Source organism: Nerophis lumbriciformis, linkage group LG26 (genome assembly GCF_033978685.3).
Source record: "Nerophis lumbriciformis linkage group LG26, RoL_Nlum_v2.1, whole genome shotgun sequence".
Taxonomy (NCBI): Eukaryota; Metazoa; Chordata; class Actinopteri; order Syngnathiformes; family Syngnathidae; genus Nerophis; species Nerophis lumbriciformis.
In genome coordinates this window covers 7,724,912-7,747,530 of record NC_084573.2, presented here as the reverse complement: position 1 = coordinate 7,747,530, position 22,619 = coordinate 7,724,912, and the positions used below count along the sequence as shown (strand labels likewise).

Here is a 22,619-nt window from a genome sequence, read left to right as displayed (position 1 = left end):
GTAGTTTTAATGCAACATACTTGTACTTAAAGGGGAACATTATCACCAGACCTATGTAAGCGTCAATACTAGGGATGTCCCGATCCAGGTTTTTGCACTTCTGATCCGATACCAATATTGTTTTTGCATTTCCGATCCGATACCGATACTGACCGATACCGACCGATACTGGCCTAACCCTAACTCAAAAAATGTGACTTATACTCCAGTGCGACTTATGTTTTTTTCCTTCTTTATTATGCATTTTCGGCCGGTGCGACTTATACTCCGGAGCGACTTATGCTCCGAAAAATACGGTACTTATTAATTTTTTTACGTGTCATATTACCTTTAAAGGGGAACATTATCACAATTTCAGAATTTAAAACCATTAAAAATCAGTTCCCAGTGGCTTATTATATTTTTCGAAGTTTTTTTCAAAATTTTACCCATCACGCAATATCCCTAAAAAAAAGCTTCAAAGTGCCTGATTTTAACCATCGTTATATACACCCGTCCATTTTCCTGTGACGTCACATAGTGAAGCCAACACAAACAAACATGGCGGAAAGAACTGCAAGCTATAGCGACATTAGCTCGGATTCAGACTCGGATTTCTGCGGCTTAAGCGATTCAACAGATTACGCATGTATTGAAACGGATGGTTGTAGTGTGGAGGCAGGTAGCGAAAACGAAATTGAAGAAGAAACTGAAGCTATTGAGCCATATCGGTTTGAACCGTATGCAAGCGAAACCGACACGACAGCCAGCGACACGGGAGAAAGCGAGGACGAATTCGGCGATCGCCTTCTAACCAACGATTGGTATGTGTTTGTTTGGCATTAAAGGAAACTAACAACTATGAACTAAGTTTACAGCATATGAAATACATTTGGCAACAACATGCACTTTGAGAGTGCAGACAGCCCAATTTTCATCAATTAATATATTCTGTAAACATACCCTCATCCGCGCTCTTTTCCTAAAAGCTGATCTGTCCAGTTTTGGAGTTGATGTCAGCAGGCCAGGGAAGCTAGGGTCGATAGCTCGCTCGTCTGCGGGAACAAACTGCCGCCATCGCTTGCCGTGCTAGCGAGGTCCTTTGTCCCTGAATTTCATCACACACTCCGGCAGATTCAATGGGGGTCTGGCGGCAGATTTCTTTGACTTTATCATTGGAAATGCATCTGCTTTGAGTGTCGCAGGATATCCACACATTCTTGCCATCTCTGTCGTAGCATAGTTTTCGTCAGTAAAGTGTGCGGAACAAACGTCCAATTTCTTGCCACTTTCGCATCTTTGGGCCACTGGTGCAACTTGAATCCGTCCCTGTTCGTGTTGTTACACCCTCCGACAACACACCGACGAGGCATGATGTCTCAAAGGTACGGAAAACAGTCGAAAAAACGGAAAATAACATAGCTGTTTTGACCCGGTGTTTGAGAAAATGGCGGATTGCTTCCTGATGTGACGTCATGTTGTGACGTCATCGCTCCGAGAGCGAATATTAGAAAGGCGTTTAATTCGCCAAAATTCACCCATTTAGAGTTCGGAAATCGGTTAAAAAAATATATGGTCTTTTTTCTGCAACATCAAGGTATATATTGACGCTTACATAGGTCTGGTGATAATGTTCCCCTTTAAGTAGCAGTAACCTTACTTAGTTACCATTTTCGGCTACTCTACCCACCTCTGATCACAACCACCGGCTCTAATAATCCTAACAGTATTTTTTTAGTGGCATTTCTTGCTTCATTTCAGATCATTTCTAGTTTAATTACCATACCATACCAACTTTATTTATAAAGCCCTTTAAAAACAAGCACAGTTGAAAAACAAAGGGCTGTACACCACAAAGAAATGAAGGCAAAGGACAGACTAAAAAATAACATTTAAAACAGAAATAAAAATACACATTTAAAAAGCAAATATAAATTACCCCAAGAACAGTTTGTTAAATAAAAACAGTTTAAAAGTTAAAAACAGTTCAAAAAGTTAAAAGCTAAAAACAGTTCAAAGTCTCATGCTGGGTTAGAAGCCAGTGAATAAAAATGGGTTTTAAGAAGGGTCTTAAAAATAGCCAAAGAAGGGGCCTGTCTCACAGAGAGGGAGATCGTTCCAGACTTTGGGACCCGCAACAGAGAAAGCTCTGTCCCCTCTGAGCTTGCGCTTTGTTTTGGGTACCTCCAGGATCAGCTGATCAGCTGACCTGAGGGACCGGGTGGGGGCATAGAGGTGGGGCATAGAGGTGGAGCAGCTCAGAGAGGTACGGTGGGGCAAGACCACGTAAGGATTTAAAAACGAGTAAGATAATTTTAAAATGGACTCTAAAAGACACAGGCAGCCAGTGGAGGGAGGCTAAAACAGGAGTAATGTGCTCTCTTTTTCTTGTGTTAGTTAAAAGTCGGGCAGCTGCATTTTGGACCAGCTGCAGACGTGAGAGGGAGGATTGATTTATTCCAAAATACAAAGAGTTACAGTAATCCAGCCGAGATGTGATAAAGGCATGGATTACTGTCTCTAACTGTTGCCTAGAAAGAAGGTTTTTAACCTTGGCCAGCCAACGTAAATAAAAAAAGCTGGCTTTCACCACTGTGCCAATCTGACGGTCCAATTTAAAATCAGTCAATACGAAAGCCCAGGTTGGTGACCATGGGCTTAACGTGCAAAGCCAAAGGGCCAAAGTCAACAGGGGGGAGCTCACAGGTACCACTAGGTCCAAACGCTATTACTTCTGTCTTCTTGTCATTGAAATTTAAGAAGTTTAGGGCCATCCAGGCCTTGATATCCTCAAGACAGGCAAGTAATGGCTGTATTGAAGAGGCATGATTTCTCTTTAACGGAAAATACATTTGTGTGTCATCAGCATAACAATGAAAAGAAATATCATGCTTTCTTAGGATTGAGCCCAGGGGAAGTAAATAAATAGAAAAGAGAAGTGGTCCCAAAACTGAGCCCTGTGGGACCCCACATGTCAAGGGAGCAACGGAGGATTCAGATCCAGCAACATTTACAGAGAAGGTCCTGTTAGTCAAATATGACTTCAGCCAACTCAAAGCAGTACCACAGATTCCCACTTGATGCTGTAGGCGGCTAATTAAAATATTATGGTCCACCGTATCAAATGCTGCTGTTAGATCCAGTAAAACTAAAATCACATTATCACCTAAATCTGTTGCTCGAAGGATGTCATTAAAAACCCTTAATAAAGCTGACTCGGTACTATGGAGGGGTTTAAACCCAGACTGAAAGACTTCTAAAACATCACAGTCCTCTAAAAAAATGTTTAACTGGGTAAAAACAATCTTCTCCAAAATCTTTGAAAGGAAAGGCAGCTTAGAAATTGGTCTAAAATGGGCTAAAACTGAACTGTCCAGACCAGGTTTCTTTAAAAGCGGTTGAACCACGGCGTGTTTAAAACTGGTAGGAACTACACCAGAAAACAGACTGCTATTTAAAATGTTAAGAACAGGCTGCCCTATGCAAGAAAACACTTCTTTTAAAAAAGTAGGAGGGACAGCATCATGGGGAGAACCTGAGGGCTTCATATGATGAGTTAACTCTTGTAAAGTGTGTGCTTATGTACAGTGATGATGATGATGAAATAAAGTCTCTTTGATTACCTTTCATCCTGGAGGTCCTTGAGGAGATGTTTGGCTTTGACAGGGGTTGTACTTTGTTTCTCTTTGTCTTGCAGCCATTCATGGAGGCTATCATGATGTGTCTGCAGACTACAACATGAAGGAAGAAGAATCCGGATGGATGTACATCACTTCCAGCATGTGAGGTGAGAAAACATGAGCTGTGATCATTTACCCGCATAAGTCTGCATGGAGACACTCCATCTGTTTCTGCCTGTTCAAACAGTGGCTGTAAAACGTGAGCACCTCCTCGCGTTTCTCTTTCAGCCAGTTGTCGAGCTCGGTCAGCTGTTCAGCATCAATCTGTTGGCGGCCGATGTCCAGATCATTCTTCAGCTGGTCCAGATTTCGCTCTGCATCTTTAGTCTTCAAGCAGCGCTGAGAGCCAAAAGACAAACCGTGAAGATCTTATTGTTGTGCATGTCCATCACAGAAGAGACAGCTTGTAAGAAACTGTGGTCGTCCACTTACTGTCACTGTCTGCAAAGACGTTTCTAAATCCAATCTACTCTCTGGGTTCTCGTTGACCTCCTGCTGGTCGTCCTGGAAGCAGTCCTCAAATGCCTGCCTCTTATCTGGAGAAGATGGCAATTCAACACAAGAATCGAGCATCATCATCTTTGCCGGCAGACTTCTCGTGAACATTGAGCAGGAAAAGTAGAACGTTGCAAAAACTGACCTAAATAGGCCTTGAAGAAGCCTTTTTCCCGCTCCTCTCTCTTCTCTTGTAATGTGTCCTTGACGTGGAAGATCTTATCTCTCAGGCTTTCGCAGTATTCCGAAAGAGTCTCCAGCACCTGTGGACTCGCCACACTGGAGACCAGAGCAATCTCCTTCAGCACGGACTCAGCCTGCCTCTCCTGGTCCTCTAGGCCTGCCTCTAGATCCTGGAGCACAACAGTTCTTCTTTCATTCATTTTGGAAATGTTTGAATTGCAGTAAAGTGGAAGTAATCTTCCTGGAATTTATTTGTTCAACATTAAGTGTTTACAGTATATCACTATATATCTGAGCTGCGCACCTGCATCTGGCTCTCCGCTGTTGGTACTGAGGCTTGGATGTCAACGATAGACCAGTGAATGTTGTCAAGAGCTGACCGGCACTCTGCAATTTTCTCCGCAAAATGTTTCTTCACCATCATCAGCTCCTCAAAGACGTCGGTGCAGCCTGCAAACAGCTCCTTCACCAGTTCCATCCTCTTCCTCAGCTGTGTTTCCATCACCTGCAGGCAATGCAAGAGATCTCATAGCATTGGGTAGAATATTACTCAGGGCTCAGTGATCTAAAACCCTGCCCTTTGGTCCATTAAAAAACACATTTAGTTGCACAGTATTTGTGTTCGAAGGTTTTTTCTACTCACTTGCAGTTCAAGTGGTGCATCCTGACTCTGAAGCATTTCCTGGATCTCCTCAGACTTCTTGTGGAAATGATCAATGTTCTCCTCATGGGCCTGGACCTCTTCCTGCGTTGTAACATAATTTACGTTTGTACATCGTTGATTTTCTTTACAAAAACTTTCTAGGGTCTGCAGCGGTTGACGCTCACCTTCATTGCCACAACTTGCTCCTGTTTGTGGAAGGGGTGGCTTTCCGCAAAGAGTGACAGTTTGGTGGCCACCCAGCCATCAATCTCTCCCCCCAACATCAATTGCTTTTCCCACAGTTCCAGGCCCACCTTAAGGTTGTCCATGTATGAGTCTGTTTTCTCGGTCATCTGCATGGGAAACATGACACATCACTATGTAACATGTTCAGTCACACATAAGGCTGAAACGACGCGTCGACGTAGTCGACGTCATTGATTACGTAAATACGTCGACACCGTTTTTGTGCGTCGACGCGTCGCATACTTGAATAGCCGCCAGGGCGCTAATTAATTTAAAACCTCTTCTCACTCCTGCGCTTACTAAAAGGCGTGGGGTAAATTTAGGCCTGCGCTTATAAATTTGAGTGATGTAAGGATACCATCATGAAAAGCACATTTAATACAAAAAACATTAATATGGTCTTACCTTTACTTATGAGTCCATGCGCAGCTGCTTCTGATCAAAAGCATCGATAACTTGTTTATAGAAGTCTTCCTTATCTTTCTTCAGTTTTAAAAGTCTCTCTGTCTCGATGGAGATATTCCTTTAAGTATTACCTCCTGCTTCGATTGAAAGTCCAGTTTAGAAAACTATTTTATTTTAGATATGTAATCCTCCATGTTAAAAGTGCAAGCAAACGATCACTGCTCACTCTTGTTGCTTGTTGTCTTCTTCTGCAGCACCGGTCTTCTGCAGTACCGGTAGTCGCAAGAAGGATCACTAGCGCCCTCTACCACCAGGAGGCGGGAGTCATTTAATGACTCATATTTGACACACGCAGCCAAGGTATATTAATAAAACATAGCTGCTTACTGTTCTTTTTAGCATATTCAAAAGCTTGGACCTTAAATCCTACTGAATAGCTCTTAATCTTCTTCCCTTTATGCGATTTCAAATGATTGAAATCAGCCTCCTCCATTTTGAAAATGATGACAGGTGAAGTGTCACTCATGACGTGACGAAGTTCTAGACATATGCTAATTATTTTGCGAAACGAGTTTGACCCGGCGAAAATTCCAGACATGCGCTAATAAAATTAATATTTTGCGAAACGAGTTTGATCCGGCGTTAATCCTGAGCAGGCGGTAAGGCCAAGCATGCGCTAATTATTTTGCGAAACGAGTTTGACCCGGCAGTAATTCGAGGCATGCGAATACTATATACCCGGCGCCAATTCAAGGAAATACGCACTTTTTTGTATTGGATGTTTATCTTTATTTTTGCACATTTTAAAGCAAAAATAAGCAATACTTTTACTTTTGAAATGCTTATACTATTGCAGAATATTAAGATTTGCACTGTATGTTTATTTTATATTTGCACATTAAAAAGCAAATACCGTATTTTCCGCACTATAAGCCGCACCTAAAAACCACAAATTTTCACAAAAGCTGACAGTGCGGCTTATAACCCGGTGCGCCTTATACATGGATTAATATAAAAAAAAATTTTCATAAAGTTTCGGTCTCGCAACTACGGTAAACAGCCGCCATCTTTTTTCCCCGTAGAAGAGGAAGCGCTTCTTCTTCTATGGTAAGCAACTGCCAAGGTAAGCACCCGCCCCCGTAGAAGAGGAAGCGCTTCTTCTTCTACGGTAAGCAACCACCCGCCCCCGTAGAAGAAGAAGCGCGCGGGTATTACGTTTCATTTCCTTTGTGTGTTCCATGTTGATATACGACTCCATGCGCGCCCACATCACAGATGGTGTCAAAAAACAAGTGAAGCACACAAATACAACACTCGCCGTCATTCCGGGTGGATTAACCAAAGAACTCCAACCGCTCGATATTGGTGTCAACAGGGCATTTAAAGCACGACTGCGAATGGCGTGGGAACAATGGATGACCGAAGGCGAACACACCTTCACTAAGACAGGGAGACAGCGCCGGACGACAACATCTGCCAGTGGATCGTAAATGCCTGGACGGATATTTCGGTCACAACTGTGGTCCGAGCTTTCCGGAAAGCAATGACTTCGACGAGACGGAGCCGGCCATTTTGGATCCCGTATTCGCCCAACTTTTTAATTCGGACACCGAAGGAGAAGAATTCGAGGGATTTATGAATGAAGAATAACTTCAGAAAGTGAGCGTTATGTTTATTTTGTGTGTTGTGACATTAACGTTCGAGCAACATTAAGTTATTGATGTTATTGCTCTGCACTATTTTGAATTTTACTATGTTTGTGATTGCACATTTGCACATTACCGTACATTTTGGGAGTGAACAGAGTTGTTAGAACGCTGGTTTTTAACATATTATTAAAGTTTGACTGACCTATCTGACCTACCTTTAGCGCAGTTAGATGCGGCTTATAACACGGGGCGGCTTATAGGTGGACAAAGTTTTGAAATATGCCGTTCATTGAAGGCGCGGCTTATAACCCAGGGCGGCTTATGGTGCGGAAAATACGGTACGCTACTTTTAATTTTGTTAAATGTTAAAAGTTTTAAATGTTTACATTGTTACAGAATATTTTGTCATGTTGTTGTCAATGTTGACTGAGTGGCCATACTTTCTTTTTTTGTAAATAAAAGCCATGCCTTTTGAAAAAACTGGCCTACATTTATTTTTTCATCTTCTTTTTAAATAAAAAAATAATCGGTAAAAGGAAAAATAATCTATAGATTAATCGAAAAAAATAATCTATAGATTAACCGATTAATCGAAAAAATAATCTATAGATTAATCGATAGAAAAATAATCGTTAGCTGCAGCCTTAGTCACACATTGTATTTCTCTGTCGAATCAGATCCGGTTGTAATTTGTTTCAATCACAGTGTTCTCTTATCATGATTCAGTTACTGTTGTTCACTTCTTACGGCATCACAGATTTTAAAATTGTAAATGGGCACTTTTAGAAACATGTATTATAACATCTACTTGATACTACCAGCTGTCTATTCAGTAGTGAAACGGCTTTACCCAAATGACATCCTACATGGCACACTACACGGCAGACCAATCATAAAACACTGTAATCTCCGTCCTGGCAGCGGATTGGCTCAGCCACATTGCGCCTCCTGTTCGCTTTAGCTGACCTCCTTGTTGGCTTGTGTGTTTTCTCTGCGTGTTTTTCAAAACATCCGAAGGCCCTACAGCAGGGGTGCTCATTACGTCGATCGCGAGCCACCGGTCGATCGCGAAGGGTGTGTCAGTCGATCACCAGCCAGGCGTTAAAAAAATAGTCCTAAAAATGAGCGATCATAAATCTTCACTATGATGACACTTTCGTCACTTGATTGACATTCACGGCACCCGAGGGTCTTCTGAGATGACGCTGGCTGCTGCCTGCTCATTAAAATTACCGACTGGAAGGCGAGAAACACTTTATTTCAACAGACTCTGGCGCCGTACCTGTCGTCAAAACTCCAAAGACCGACTGCATAGTTGCGCTACCAAAATAAGTCTCAGAAAGCTGGCGTGCACAAGCTAGCAAGCTACGGAGTTTGCCGACAATGTATTTCTTGTAAAGTGTATACAAAGGAGTACGGAAGCTGGATAGATAAGATGCCAAAAACCAACCACTTTCATGTGGTATTGGACAGAAAGGAGGACTTTTTTTCTCCTCCATTCGAAAATGCGGACGTTATCATCACCACTGTCTGATTCCAATCAATGCAAGTCATCAGAATCAGGTAATACACCAACTTATATTCTTGTCTTCATGAAAGAAAGGAATCTATATGTGTTAAACATGCTTGTATTATCTTTAAACACTTTTAACTTATTAACAATATTAACTATATTTGTTAAACATGCTTGTATTATCTTTAAACACCTTTAACTTGTTAACAATATTAACTATATGTGTTAAACATGCTTGTATTATCTTTAAACCCCTTTAACTTGTTAACAATATTAACTATATGTGTTAAACATGCTTGTATTATCTTTAAACACCTTTAAGTTGTTAACAATATTAACTATATGTGTTGAACATGCTTGTATTATCTTTTAACACCTTTAAGTTGTTAACAATATGAACTATGTGTTAAACATGCTTGTATTATCTTTTAACACCTTTAACTTGTTAACAATATTAACTATATGTGTTAAACATGCTTGTATTATCTTTAAACATCTTTAACTTGTTAACAATATTAACTATATGTGTTAAACATGTTTGTATTATCTTTAAACACCTTTAACTTGTTAACAATATTAACTATATGTGTTAAACATGCTTGTATTATCTTTTAACACCTTTAACTTGTTAACAATATTAACTATATGTGTTAAACATGCTTGTATTATCTTTAAACATCTTTAACTTGTTAACAATATTAACTATATGTGTTAAACATGTTTGTATTATCTTTAAACACCTTTAACTTGTTAACAATATTAACTATATGTGTTAAACATGCTTGTATTATCTTTAAACACCTTTAACTTGTTAACAATATTAACTATATGTGTTAAACATGCTTGTATTATCTTTAAACACCTTTAACTTGTTAACAATATTAACTATGTGTTAAACATGCTTGTATTATCTTTAAACACCTTTAACTTATTAACAATATTAACTATATGTGTTAAACATGCTTGTATTATCTTTAAACACCTTTAACTTGTTAACATTATTAACTATATGTGTTAAACATGCTTGTATTATCTTTAACCCCCTTTAAGTTGTTAACAATATTAACTATATGTATTAAACATACTTGTATTATCATTAAACACCTTTAATTTTTCAACAATATTAACTATATGTGTTAAACATGCTTGCATTATCATTAAACACCTTTAACTTGTTAACACAAACATATTTCATAAATAAGTAAATATAAATTATATATATGAATGAGGTAGATCCCCACGACTTGATCAATTGAAAAGTAGCTCGCCTGCAGAAAAAGTGTGAGCACCCCTGCCCTACAGTGTCATGTGAATCTTCTATGCCTTATAAGGCTTCTGGCACAGACCAGAAGCCTAGAGGAAGCTACTAAGCATCTACTATCTACTCGCCAGCATTAAAAGATGAAAGAACCTACTCGCTACATCAGGGGTGTCCAAACCGTTTGACTTGGGGGCTGCATTGGGCTAAAAAAATACATACCACACATCATCATAGGGGCCAAACGACCTTGATGTATTTTATTATTATAATAGATGTATGATTATCAATAATATAATTGGATACCAAGAGTACAAACCCTGTTTCCATATGAGTTGGGAAATTGTTTTAAATGTAAATATAAACGGAATACAATGATTTGCAAATCCTTTTCAACCCATATTCAATTGAATGCACTACAAAGACAAGATATTTGATGTTCAAACTCATAAACTTTATTTTTTTTTTGCAAATAATAATTAACTTAGAATTTCATGGCTGCAACACGTGCCAAAGTAGTTGGGAAAGGGCATGTTCACCACTGTGTTACATCACCTTTTCTTTTAACAACACTCAATAAACGATTGGGAACTGAGGAAACTAATTGTAGAAGCTTTGAAAGTGGAATTCTTTCCCATTCTTGTTTTATGTACAGCTTCAGTCGTTCAACAGTCCGGGGTCTCCGCTGTCGTATTTTACGCTTCATAATGCGCCACACATTTTCAATGAGAGACAGGTCTGGAATGCAGGCGGGCCAGGAAACTACCCGCACTCCTTTTTTACAAAGCCACGCTGTTGTAACACGTGCTTAATGTGGCTTGGCATTGTCTTGCTGAAATAAGCAGGGGCGTCCATGAAAAAGACGGCGCTTAGATGGCAGCATATGTTGTTCCAAAACCTGTATGTACCTTTCAGCATTAATGGTGCCTTCACAGATGTGTAAGTTACCCATGCCTTGGGCACTAATGCACCCCCATACCATCACAGATGCTGGCTTTTGAACTTTGCGTCGATAACAGTCTGGATGGGTCGCTTCCGCTTTGGTCCGGATGACACGATGTTGAATATTTCCAAAAACAATTTGAAATGTGGACTCGTCAGACCACAGAACACTTTTCCACTTTGCACGAGTCCATCTTAGATGATCTCGGGCCCAGAGAAGCCGGCGGCGTTTCTGGATGTTGTTGATAAATGGCTTTCGCTTTGCATAGTAGAGCTTTAACTTGCACTTACAGATGTAGCGATGAACTGTATTTAGTGATAGTGGTTTTCTGAAGTGTTCCTGAGCCCATGTGGTGATATCCTTTAGAGATTGATGTCGGTTTTTGATACAGTGCTGTCTGAGGGATCGAAGGTCACGGTCATTCAATGTTGGTTTCCGGCCATGCCGCTTACGTGGAGTGATTTCTCCAGATTCTCTGAACCTTTTGATGATATTATGGACCGTAGATGTTGAAATCCCTACATTTCTTGCAATTGCACTTTGAGAAACGTTGTTCTTAAACTGTTTGACTATTTGCTCACGCAGTTGTGGACAAAGGGGTGTACCTCGCCCCATCCTTTCTTGTGAAAGACTGAGCATTTTTTGGGAAGCTGTTTTTATACCCAATCATGGCACCCACCTGTTCCCCTGTGGGATGTTCCAAATAAGTGTTTGATGAGCATTCCTCAACTTTATCAGTATTTATTGCCACCTTTCCCAACTTCTTTGTCACGTGTTGCTGGCATCAAATTCTAAAGTTAATGATTATTTGCCAAAAAAAAAAAAAAGTTTATCAGTTTGAACATCAAATATGTTGTCTTTGTAGCATATTCAACTAAACATGGGTTGAAAATTATTTGCAAATCATTGCATTCCGTTTATATTTACATCAAACACAATTTCCCAACTCATATGGAAACGCGGTTTGTATTTGAAAGTTCGACTTGTACCATGTTTACTTCTCTGACAACCTCCTTAAAGTTTTATAATTAATCAGAAATATCAAGCAGCTAAAATGTGCCAAACATGGATAAATGGGTGTCATTTTGAATCTTTTATGGTGCATGGACGTTTTTTTATAATGTCCACAAAGTTCAGTGTGCAGGTGGTGGTATGTGTGACCATGTCTGTTAACATTTTGTGTTGGTTGGAATTTTTTTTTTTTTGCACTATGACTCAGGGAGGTTGTTTGGATTTCCTATTGAAGGTCCAGGGTATACGCCGCCTTCCGCCCATGTGCAGCTGAGATAGGCTCCAGCACCCCCCCCCCCCCCGACCCCGAAAAGGACAAGCGGTAGAAAATGGATGGATGGATGGGTCCTTGACCTGAATTACTCAAGTTGTCCACCAGATGATGATTTAATAGCAGCATCAACATTGTCAGACAGAATGAATTTCTTTTTTTTTTTTTGTTGTCCTGTCCAGTTCTTAGGCAAATCATATAGTTGATGTAGATGCCCATATCGGCTGTTCAGATTTACTTTACAAAAGAGAAGTGTAGGATACTTCTCTTGTTGCCTTATTTGTATTTGACTTTATTAAATATAATTATATTATCATTTGGTGCATCCGGGCCGGAGCAGGAGTTAGGATGAATTTCAATCTCCCGGTGGGTAAGTTTTCTTACTGAACTCATAACATCTCGGGGTCCAGATTAAAGATGTCGGCGGGACACACTAGGCCGTAATTTGGATACCCCTGCGCTACATAATGGATTACATTTATATAGTGATTTTCTAGAGACAAATAGCTTTACAGTGAAAACAAAGAACCCATCATTCATTCAATCCACATTAACACGTTCATGGTGGTAAACTACATTTGCAGCCACAGCAGTAGACTGACAGAAACGTGACTGCTAATTTGTGCCTACGGCCGCTCCGACCACTACTAAACAGTCATTCACATTCAAACACCAGTGTGAGCGGCACTGGAAGAAAGGTGAGTGTGTTTGAAGTGTCTAGCCCAGGCCCTAGACCTCAACGGCAATAACTAGGATGGCGGAAGCTAGATTCAAACCAGAAACTCTCAAATTGCTGGACGGCCGCCCTACCATCTGAGCCACGCCACCCCATAAAGGAGGAAAAGAAAATAAGAATGTTGTCATCAGGGGGTACCAAAATGCCTGTGACAACAGCGCTCCATAACGTTGTTCCTCACTCTGAAGAAGCTATAGTCAGGGCTCAAATTAAACCACGGCAACTGCGGCAAAAGCCGCGACCGCCCTCGTCATTTGCCGTAATGCCCTAAAAATTGACCAACAACTGCGGCATGAACGTGCCGTGACCGCCCTTGACTTTTTACCTGTTAATGGACGAGGGATGTGATGGTCAACTGTATAATGATAAATAAATTCCAGGCGGTTAGAAATACAGTCTTATTTTTTAATTACCGAAACCCCATCCATCCATCCATCCATCTTCTTCCGCTTATCCGAGGTCGGGTCGCGGGGGCAGCAGCCTAAGCAGGGAAGCCCAGACTTCCCTCTCCCCAGCCACTTCGTCCAGCTCTTCCTGTGGGACCCCGAGGCGTTCCCAGGCCAGCCGGGAGACATAGTCTTCCCAACGTGTACTGGGTCTTCCCCGCGGCCTCCTACCGGTCGGACGTGCCCTAAACACCTCCCTAGGGAGGCGTTCGGGTGGCATCCTGACCAAATGCCCAAACCACCTCATCTGGCTCCTCTCGATGTGGAGGAGCAACGGCTTTACTTTGAGCTCCCCCCGGATGGCAGAGCTTCTCACCCTATCTCTAAGGGAGAGCCCCGCCACCCGGCGGAGGAAACTCATTTCGGCCGCTTGTACCCGTGATCTTGTCCTTTCGGTCATAACCCAAAGCTCATGACCATAGGTGAGGATGGGAACGTAGATCGACCGGTAAATTGAGAGCTTTGCCTTCCGGCTCAGCTCCTTCTTCACCACAACGGATCGATACAGCGTCCGCATTACTGAAGACGCCGCACCGATCCGCCTGTCAATCTCACGATCCACTCTTCCCTCACTCGTGAACAAGACTCCGAGGTACTTGAACTCCTCCACTTGGGGCAAGATCTCCTCCCCAACCCGGAGATGGCACTCCACCCTTTTCCGGGCGAGAACCATGGACTCGGACTTGGAGGTGCTGATTCTCATCCCAGTCGCTTCACACTCGGCTGCGAACCGATCCAGTGAGAGCTGAAGATCCTGGCCAGATGAAGCCATCAGGACCACATCATCTGCAAAAAGCAGAGACCTAATCCTGCAGCCACCAAACCAGATCCCCTCAACGCCTTGACTGCGTCTAGAAATTCTGTCCATAAAAGTTATGAACAGAATCGGTGACAAAGGGCAGCCTTGGCGGAGTCCAACCCTCACTGGAAACGTGTCCGACTTACTGCCGGCAATGCGGACCAAGCTCTGGCACTGAGCATACAGGGAGCGGACTGCCACAATCAGACAGTCCGATACCCCATACTCTCTGAGCACTCCCCACAGGACTTCCCGAGGGACACGGTCGAATGCCTTCTCCAAGTCCACAAAACACATATAGACTGGTTGGGCAAACTCCCATGCACCCTCAAGGACCCTGCCGAGAGTATAGAGCTGGTCCACAGTTCCACGACCAGGACGAAAACCACACTGTTCCTCCTGAATCCGAGGTTCGACTATCCGGCGTAGCCTCCTCTCCAGTACACCTGAATAGACCTTACCGGGAAGGCTGAGGAGTGTGATCCCACGATAGTTAGAGCACACCCTCCGGTTCCCCTTCTTAAAGAGAGGAACCACCACCCTGGTCTGCCAATCCAGAGGTACCGCCCCCGATGTCCACGCGATGCTGCAGAGTCTTGTCAACCAAGACAGCCCCACAGCATCCAGAGCCTTAAGGAACTCTGGGCGGATCTCATCTACCCCCGGGGACTTGCCACCGAGGAGCTTTTTAACTACCTCAGCAATCTCAGCCTCAGAAATAGGAGAGCCCACCACAGAGTCCCTAGGCACTGCTTCCTCATAGGAAGACGTGTTGGTGGGATTGAGGAGGTCTTCGAAATATTCCCTCCACCGATCCACAACATCCGAAGTCGAGGTCAGCAGAACACCATCCTCGCCATACACGGTGTTGATAGTGCACTGCTTCCCCTTCCTGAGACGGACTTTGCTGCGGAGATTTCCTCTCTGAGTTAAAAAGAGTCAAGCGCTTTGTTTAACGTAATTTTTCCTCGCTTCCCGGCGTGCGTTTAAGAGCGCACTGCTGTTAGATGGTGACAGGTGTGAACAATATTGGAGACAGACGCACTTGTCCCCACACTAAAAGTGTACAGCGAAGGAGAAAAACTATTTGATGTTGCTTTAATTTTCTCAATACAGCGTTCATCAGCTGCTGTGCCTGAGAGTTAATGAGGTGAGGAAACATGCAGCAGGCGATGTGTCGTAAACGTTGTCACAATTTGTTTATAAAGTCTTTAGTTTGTTTACTGAGATGTTCACTCCTTTATTTAACTGCAAATTGTATCAGTGTTCAAATAACATCAATACTAGCTAAAATGCTTTGTCATCTCATCGAATTGAACGAAGGCTGTGAAGATTGTGTATTCGAAGTGAGAGGTGTCACTCCTCTATTTGTTGTTGGCCAAACTGTTGTACTGAACCACAAGGGGGCGTTGGAGAAGAACAAAGCTTTATTAGACTTCATCTTCATTAGCCAAACTGCTTTGTGTTTTATTTTGACATCATAAAGTAAACGCCATGTTTTTCTACATTACTTGTGTTTTTTTTCATGTCTCAAGGTGTTACTTCAAAAACCATTCATGTGACACATAATTTTGTTAATATTTTGTTGTGTATAGTTAATTCCTATATGACATATTTCTGCTCAAACTCTTAATGGATCTGTCCCGATACAGCATCTACATGTACATATGAATGTACATAACTTAAAAAATAAAAATACAAATAAATAAAAATACCTCTCTCTATCAAAATGCAAAAATAGAGATAAAGGCATCATGAAATGACAAAAAGTGAGCTTTTGTTAAACCAAATATTGTGTTTTTTTCCATATACAACAACCTATCTGGATTCGATAAGAGAATCAATAAGGAATCGGTTCGATAAGAGGATTCGATAATGGGCTCAAACTCGATAATTTCTTATCAAACATCATCCCTATTGATATGTTTATACAGCTCTTGCATAATATCTGTTGCGCAATAAGACGAAATAAATATAACCATGACACCAAAAACATATACCGTATACAAACATCTGGAAATAGAGAAAAATAAAGAAAATAAAAATACATATCTAACATGTTTTCAAAGTGATCTTGCATAGTATCTGTTGTGCAATAAAAATAAATAAATACATCATTTGCACAAAAACATAAAAAAAACAAAAATAGAGGACACTATGTAATAAAAAGATATTATATATTTTCTATATTTTTTTATAGAAGTCTTGAATAGTATTTGATAGGCAATGAGAGTAAATAAATACAAAATTTACACAAAAAAACAGATAAAAAATCTAGAAAATAGAGGAAAAAATAATATAATATTTTTCATACAGCTCCTGCATAGTGTCTGTTGTACAATTAAACTAAATAAATACAACATTTACACGAAACTTAAATAAAATAAATCTAAAAATAAAACAATGTTACCTTATTTTCTGGTCCATAGGGTGCACCGGATTATAAGGCGCACTGCCGATGAACGGGTCTATTCAGGTCTTTTTTCATACAAAAGGCGCACCGGATTATAAAGCGCATTAAAAAGGGGCATATTATGATTTTTTTCTACATGTCAAACACTTCCTTGTGGTCTACATAACATGTAATGGTGGTTCCTTGGCCAAAATACTGCACAGATTATGTTTGACAGACCATCTTCAAGTCGCTTTCTGACAGTCGCATCAGGATGTGCCGTTTTGTGGGCGGTCTTGTTTACGTGGCTCACCTTCTACAGCGTCTTCTCCCGTCATCTTTGTTGTAGCGGTGTTTATATTAATAATGAATTTAAAAAAAGTTTATATATACAGTATATATGTATGCATGCATACATGCTTTGGAGCCCCTGCCTGGAAAGAAAATAATGTTTGCCTTGGTGCCTTTCTAACTTGCCTTGGTGCCCTAAAATATGAGCCCTCCTTTAAGGCAACATTTGCCTTGACCTTAAAATTCGAGGCCTGTATAGTGATGACACCATTGCCATGCGGCTGATTATTCAGTCATCATTCGTGAGTACTTGTGTCAAATGTTATATTTTACAATTACACAGCAGTGTAGAAAGTGTATTAGAGCGTAGTAAGTGCTAATGAATGTGTGTTGAAGGTTAATAAGGGCATGTGTAGAGTTTAAAGAGACCTAAAATGCATACAATGTTCATAAAATAAAAAGCTTCCCTAGTGTAGGAATACCATCTAACACGGTTTGGACCATAACTGCCATGAAAATCGAGGTCACACTTTACATACAAAATCGTATTCTATTTTGTTCCGGATCCAAAACAAATTGCACTCACATCCAGCCAGTTGTCCATCAGTATGTCAGCCTCAGTCTCAAATGGAGCCTCTCTGCAGTCCGGAAACTTCTTCAGTGAAGACTGCAGCTGCTTAGAAACTCCCCTGAACTCATCCATCTGCTCACCGAGGCCACTTAGCTCCTTCTTAATGTCCTGGACCTGGACAAGTGCACTCATGAGTACCTAAGGCCCACTCTGACTGATTTAACTGAACTAAAGTGCAGGACACATGCACGTGTTTATTCATTACCAACAGAGAAGAAGTGAAGTGAGCTCACCTTGGTTATGATCCTCTGAAGGTTGTCTTTGCCCAGGTACGAGGCTTGCTCACTGATGATCTGCTCGGCTCTCTGCATGGTGTTACTCAGCCCACTGCGATAGCTTTGGAACTTCTTCAGCAGCTCCATCAGGATGCTGCACTGCTGCTTCCTGATGGTCATGTACATATTTGTCACAGCATCAGACCAAGTTCAACTTGCATGAATAGAACATACCTGTCAGTCAAAGATGTTTTAGTCTGCTTGTATTGAGTGTCTAGCTCCTCAAGGGGATTTGGACCTTCTCCTTGACACTCCGGAAGGTCCCTGAGTATTTGGAGCTCTGAGTTCAGAGTCTGCAGCTGGTCATCCAAATCAGACAGAGCCCGAAGTCTGAGAAGAAACAGAATATTTGAAAGGACAAAAAGAAAAACAATGCAGTACTGCAAAAACACAACACACACCTCTGTTGCACGGCTGGCATGGACGCCTCAGTTAGGCCTCGTGTTTCGATGGTGTCCTGGAGCTTTCTCACTTCTCCCAACAGGGTCCTCTTCCTCAATCCCAAAGATTTGCCCTGGTTTCCTTTCTTGTGGCTCTGCTGCTGACCTACAAGTCCGCTATCAGCTTCCCCCAGCTTCTTCAAGAAGACATTTACCATGTCTAGACAGGAGGCAGGAGAACCATCCTTTGTGACCGTCAGCCGAGCCCCCTGCAACAGCAGATCTAGCTGCGGCGCCTTGTCTTTCAGACTGTCCACACTCTGTTTAATAAGAGCGAGCTTGGCGCGACAGTCTTGCAGAGCCACAGTGTCACTGCAGGGGGCTCCCTGGACTCCGGCGATGTCCTCCTCTAAGGTGCGAAGTGACACGAGGAAGCGGTCAAGAGCGCGAGCAGCCGCCTCGCTCTTGCGAACTTGTTGCCGAAGCTGATCCAGGCTGTTTCTGTGGGCTTCTACCTCACGGGAGAGAGGTAGGCAGTCTCTGGGATCAAGGTTGCTGGATTCAGGCTCCAGACGTGAAAGCTGATCCAGTTCACTCTGGATATTTTCATCCAGTTCCTAATGTAGTAGAAGTAGATAAATTACCATCTGCTACAGAGGTTTTAAAGAATTCAACATATCATCAGAGTGGACAGAGGACCTTGATGTCTTTCAGGATGTTGGTGTTGGCCAGTGTGAAGGCAGTGATGTCTTTGGGTTGTCTAAGGTAACGGTCCAAGCGGTCGCTGAAATCCACCATGTGGTTCTCTGTTGAGTCAATTTGTCGAAGAGCAGCACCCAGTGAGCTGCCTCTCCTCTGAAGGTTGGACTGTTGAGCCCGCCACAGATCCTCAAGCTCTGATTTCTCCTGCTCCAGACCAGCGTCTTCACTCAAGTGGGAGCACTGGTTTGCAAACTCAGACCACAGAGATGTCGTCTCCTGCCTCAAGAACTAAAGAAGAAACCGCTCCTGGTCACTGGCCGATATAAACTTGTCCAAAGTAAATGTTAAATGCTGACATTGTACCTGAATTTCTTGAAGGCGAGTGTGAAGACCTTTTAGAGTCCCAGAGTCTGAGGGAACATCGCTGATGCTCTGTTCATTTTTAGACAGCTGGACTTGCAGAGACTTCTTGCAGTTTTCATATCTGGAAATTGTTCAAACAAAGACTAAATGAATGAACCCAAACAAGTTTAACCAGGAAACTTTCCATTCAGTCTACCTCTCTAAAGCTTCCTTTTTGATGACTTCTTCCACAACTGGGGGCCGCTTTTTAACAGTTTTTTGCTCTACACTTGCTGCTATGATTTTCATCTGTGACGCCTACAAACAAAACACATGGAGGGTTTTGTGGTAGAAAAATTCACACAAAAAACAAGTAATAGTTATCTACATGCTTCAGTGGACGTAATAGATTGATACCTCAGTTGAAATTGATGGATAACCACTTTCAATTTCTTTTTGTGGGGTCTGATCGTCATTGAATGCAACAGGAATCCTGAGAAACATAAAATGACTTCTGTGAAACTGAAGCAAATGCACAGAAGAATATTTTTATCGGTGAGAAATACACTCGGTGCATTTTTTTAACTCCCTCTCTATCAGGACTGAGCAACTCTGGTCTTCTGTCACGTCTCACCTTGAATCAGGCAGTAGGGCTTCTTGGTCTCCACTGAATTGGCGCTGGATGGCAGCCAAGCTACTCTCACACTCCCTCAACTGAGTGTGGGCTAGACGATGAGCGTCCTCTGGACTGAGCATGTCACACAACTCTTTTAAGGTCTCCAAATGGTTGCCTGCTTGGAGTCTGCACTCAGCTGAGAAGCAAGACTAGAGGATGTTGAAAGAAAAATGAACATAAACAAACGGTTCTCAATTGTTTTCTGAGCGTTGTGAAAGAACACAGATACATGTAGGGATGGGTACCCAATTCAGCACTTTTGTAGATATCGACCCAGTTCCGTCGGTACTCCCGGGTACAATTCTCGTAAAATCCAACATTACTGTATTTTGAAGCCTTTGTGGCATGGGACGTTCCTTTCGGTTGCAGATACGGCACCGGCACTCGGAAGGCAAACAGGCGTATTCATAGGTGACTCACCCTGACTGCCTCTAGGTCAGGGGTCGGCAACCCGCGGCTCCGGAGCCGCATGCGGCTCTTTGATCACTCTGATGCGGCTCAGCAGCTTACTTGCTGAACCCCCCAATTTTCCCGTGAGACCTCCGGATTTCAGTGCCTCTCGCAGAAAACTCCCGGGATTAATATTCACCGATTTTCACCCTTATGGCTATAATAAGGGCGTGTCATGATGGTACAACATTTGGCGCCCTCTACAATCTGTATTAACAGCGTGCCAGCCCAACACTTGATATACAATATACATCTTCTGCTTGCACACGTACGTGACAGCAAGGCATACTTGGTCAACAGCCACACAGTTTACACTGACGGTGGTCATATAAAACAACTTTAACACTCTTACTAATAATGCGCCACACTTTGAACCAAAACCAAACAAGAATGACAAACACATTTCGGGAGAACATCTGCACCTTAACACAACATAAACACAACAGAACAAACACCCAGAATCCCATGCAGCCCTGACTCTTCCGGGCTACATTATACACCCCTGCTACCACCAAACCCCGCTCCCACCCCAACCCTGCTCCCTCACACATCAACGCCCCCCCCCCCTCTCTCTGTGCGTCGGTTGAGGTGGGCGGGTTTTGGTGGGGGGGGGGAGTGTAATGTATCCCGGAAGAGTTAGGGCTGCATGGGATTCTGGGTATTTGTCCTGTTGTGTTTATGTTGTGTTACGTTGCAGATGTTCTCCCGAAATGTGTTTGTCATTCTTGTTTGGTGTGGGTTCACAGTGTGGCGCATTATTAGTAAGAGTGTTAAAGTTTTTTTTTATACCGCCACCGTCAGTGTGACCTTTGTGGTTGTTGACCAAGTATGCCTTGCTGTCACCTACGTGAGCAAGCGGAAGCCCCATACAACGTGTGGCTGATCAGGCACGCTGGCTGTTGTGGGTGATATATGCTGTACCATCACGGAACGCATGACGCTGACAAGCGCCATTCATTTTAAACCCGCGTGCCGCACCTGCTTTCAAATTCCACATGAAGGTGTGGGCAGCGTGTCTGAGACCCCTGGTTTGAACATAGCACAAAGCAAAAAAAAAAAGTTGTATGCAGTGTTATTTCATTTAAAATTTAAAAAAAATTTTGCGGCTCCCATTGTTTTCTATAATTTGTGAAACTGGTCAAAATGGCTCTTTGACTGGTAAAGGCTATAGGTGAAGTTGCAACTTTCCATGTACTGTAAACCAAGCAAGCATTCTTTGCAAAAAAAAACGCTCAAAAGTAAGGCTTTTCAAAATACTAATTAGCATTAATGATTTTACGTGGCATATCTAACATTTGGTATCGAAAAACTAAAACTAGGATGCATGTTACAATCTAACAGCTGTTGTGTAAAAAGTACTATACTTAAAGTACAAACACTTTGTAGGCTCAAAAAAAGACAACACCAGCATATTCAACTTGATGGCAAATACTACTTCCTGACGACTGCAACACACCGAGGAAAAATTTAATTGAATGCATTCTTGCTCATGTAACGCAGAAGTGTAAGTAAACAAGATTAAGGCTGAAACGACGCGTCAACTTAGTCGACGTCATCGGTTACGTAAATACGTCGACGCCGTTTTTGTGCGTCGACACGTCGCATATTTACGTCACACTAATGTCATGGCGGAGCGCAAAGCAGACAACGCGAGCGAGGGGAAAAAAGCACGCCAAAAGTCGTCAAAAGTGTGGGAGTATTTCAATAAAGGGCCTAATAATGTCGTTGTATGCACACTGTGTCGAGTGAAAATGGCCTATCATAGCAGCACAACTGCTATGAACGAACATTTGAAAAGAAAACACCCGACAGCGTTCTTGCCATCACCATCAACTAGTCAAACGTCCGCGTGAGTATACGTTGTCATCATTACACAAAAACATGAATGTGTAATTTGTATCTGCGTTGTAAATTCATAAACTAAAGCACCGTTTCGCTCTGAGAGGTGCGTTTGGCGTGCCTGTTCAGTGTTTACAAAGACGCGCTCCTCTTTAACGCTGTATTGGATGTTTATCGTTATTTTTGCACATTTTAGCAAATAAGCAATACTTTTACTTTTGTTGAAATGTTTACACTGTTGTTACAGAATATTTCCGTTTTGCACTTTTTTGTATTGGATGTTTATCTTTATTTTTGCACATTTTAAAGCAAAATAAGCAATACTTTTACTTTTGAAATCCTTATACTATTGCAGAATATTAAGATTTGCACTGGATGTTTACT

At 42.1% G+C, this 22,619-nt stretch overlaps 1 protein-coding gene across 1 annotated transcript in view; it reads right to left on the bottom strand.

Moving 5' to 3' along the window:
* The window catches only part of syne2b (spectrin repeat containing, nuclear envelope 2b), a 296,242-nt gene that overhangs the window by 212,908 nt on the left and 60,715 nt on the right, over positions 1–22,619 (bottom strand). The window contains exons 23-38 of the mRNA XM_072916123.1: positions 19,905–20,095; positions 19,688–19,763; positions 19,488–19,588; positions 19,292–19,412; positions 18,926–19,216; positions 18,248–18,843; positions 18,021–18,176; positions 17,805–17,955; positions 17,527–17,685; positions 5,166–5,333; positions 4,981–5,082; positions 4,642–4,842; positions 4,300–4,507; positions 4,092–4,195; positions 3,796–3,998; positions 3,603–3,710 (exon numbers count right to left, since the gene is read on the bottom strand). Of these exons, the coding sequence (XP_072772224.1) occupies positions 3,603–3,710; positions 3,796–3,998; positions 4,092–4,195; positions 4,300–4,507; positions 4,642–4,842; positions 4,981–5,082; positions 5,166–5,333; positions 17,527–17,685; positions 17,805–17,955; positions 18,021–18,176; positions 18,248–18,843; positions 18,926–19,216; positions 19,292–19,412; positions 19,488–19,588; positions 19,688–19,763; positions 19,905–20,095 (2,936 nt within the window). The remainder of the gene's footprint in view (positions 1–3,602; positions 3,711–3,795; positions 3,999–4,091; positions 4,196–4,299; positions 4,508–4,641; positions 4,843–4,980; positions 5,083–5,165; positions 5,334–17,526; positions 17,686–17,804; positions 17,956–18,020; positions 18,177–18,247; positions 18,844–18,925; positions 19,217–19,291; positions 19,413–19,487; positions 19,589–19,687; positions 19,764–19,904; positions 20,096–22,619) is intronic.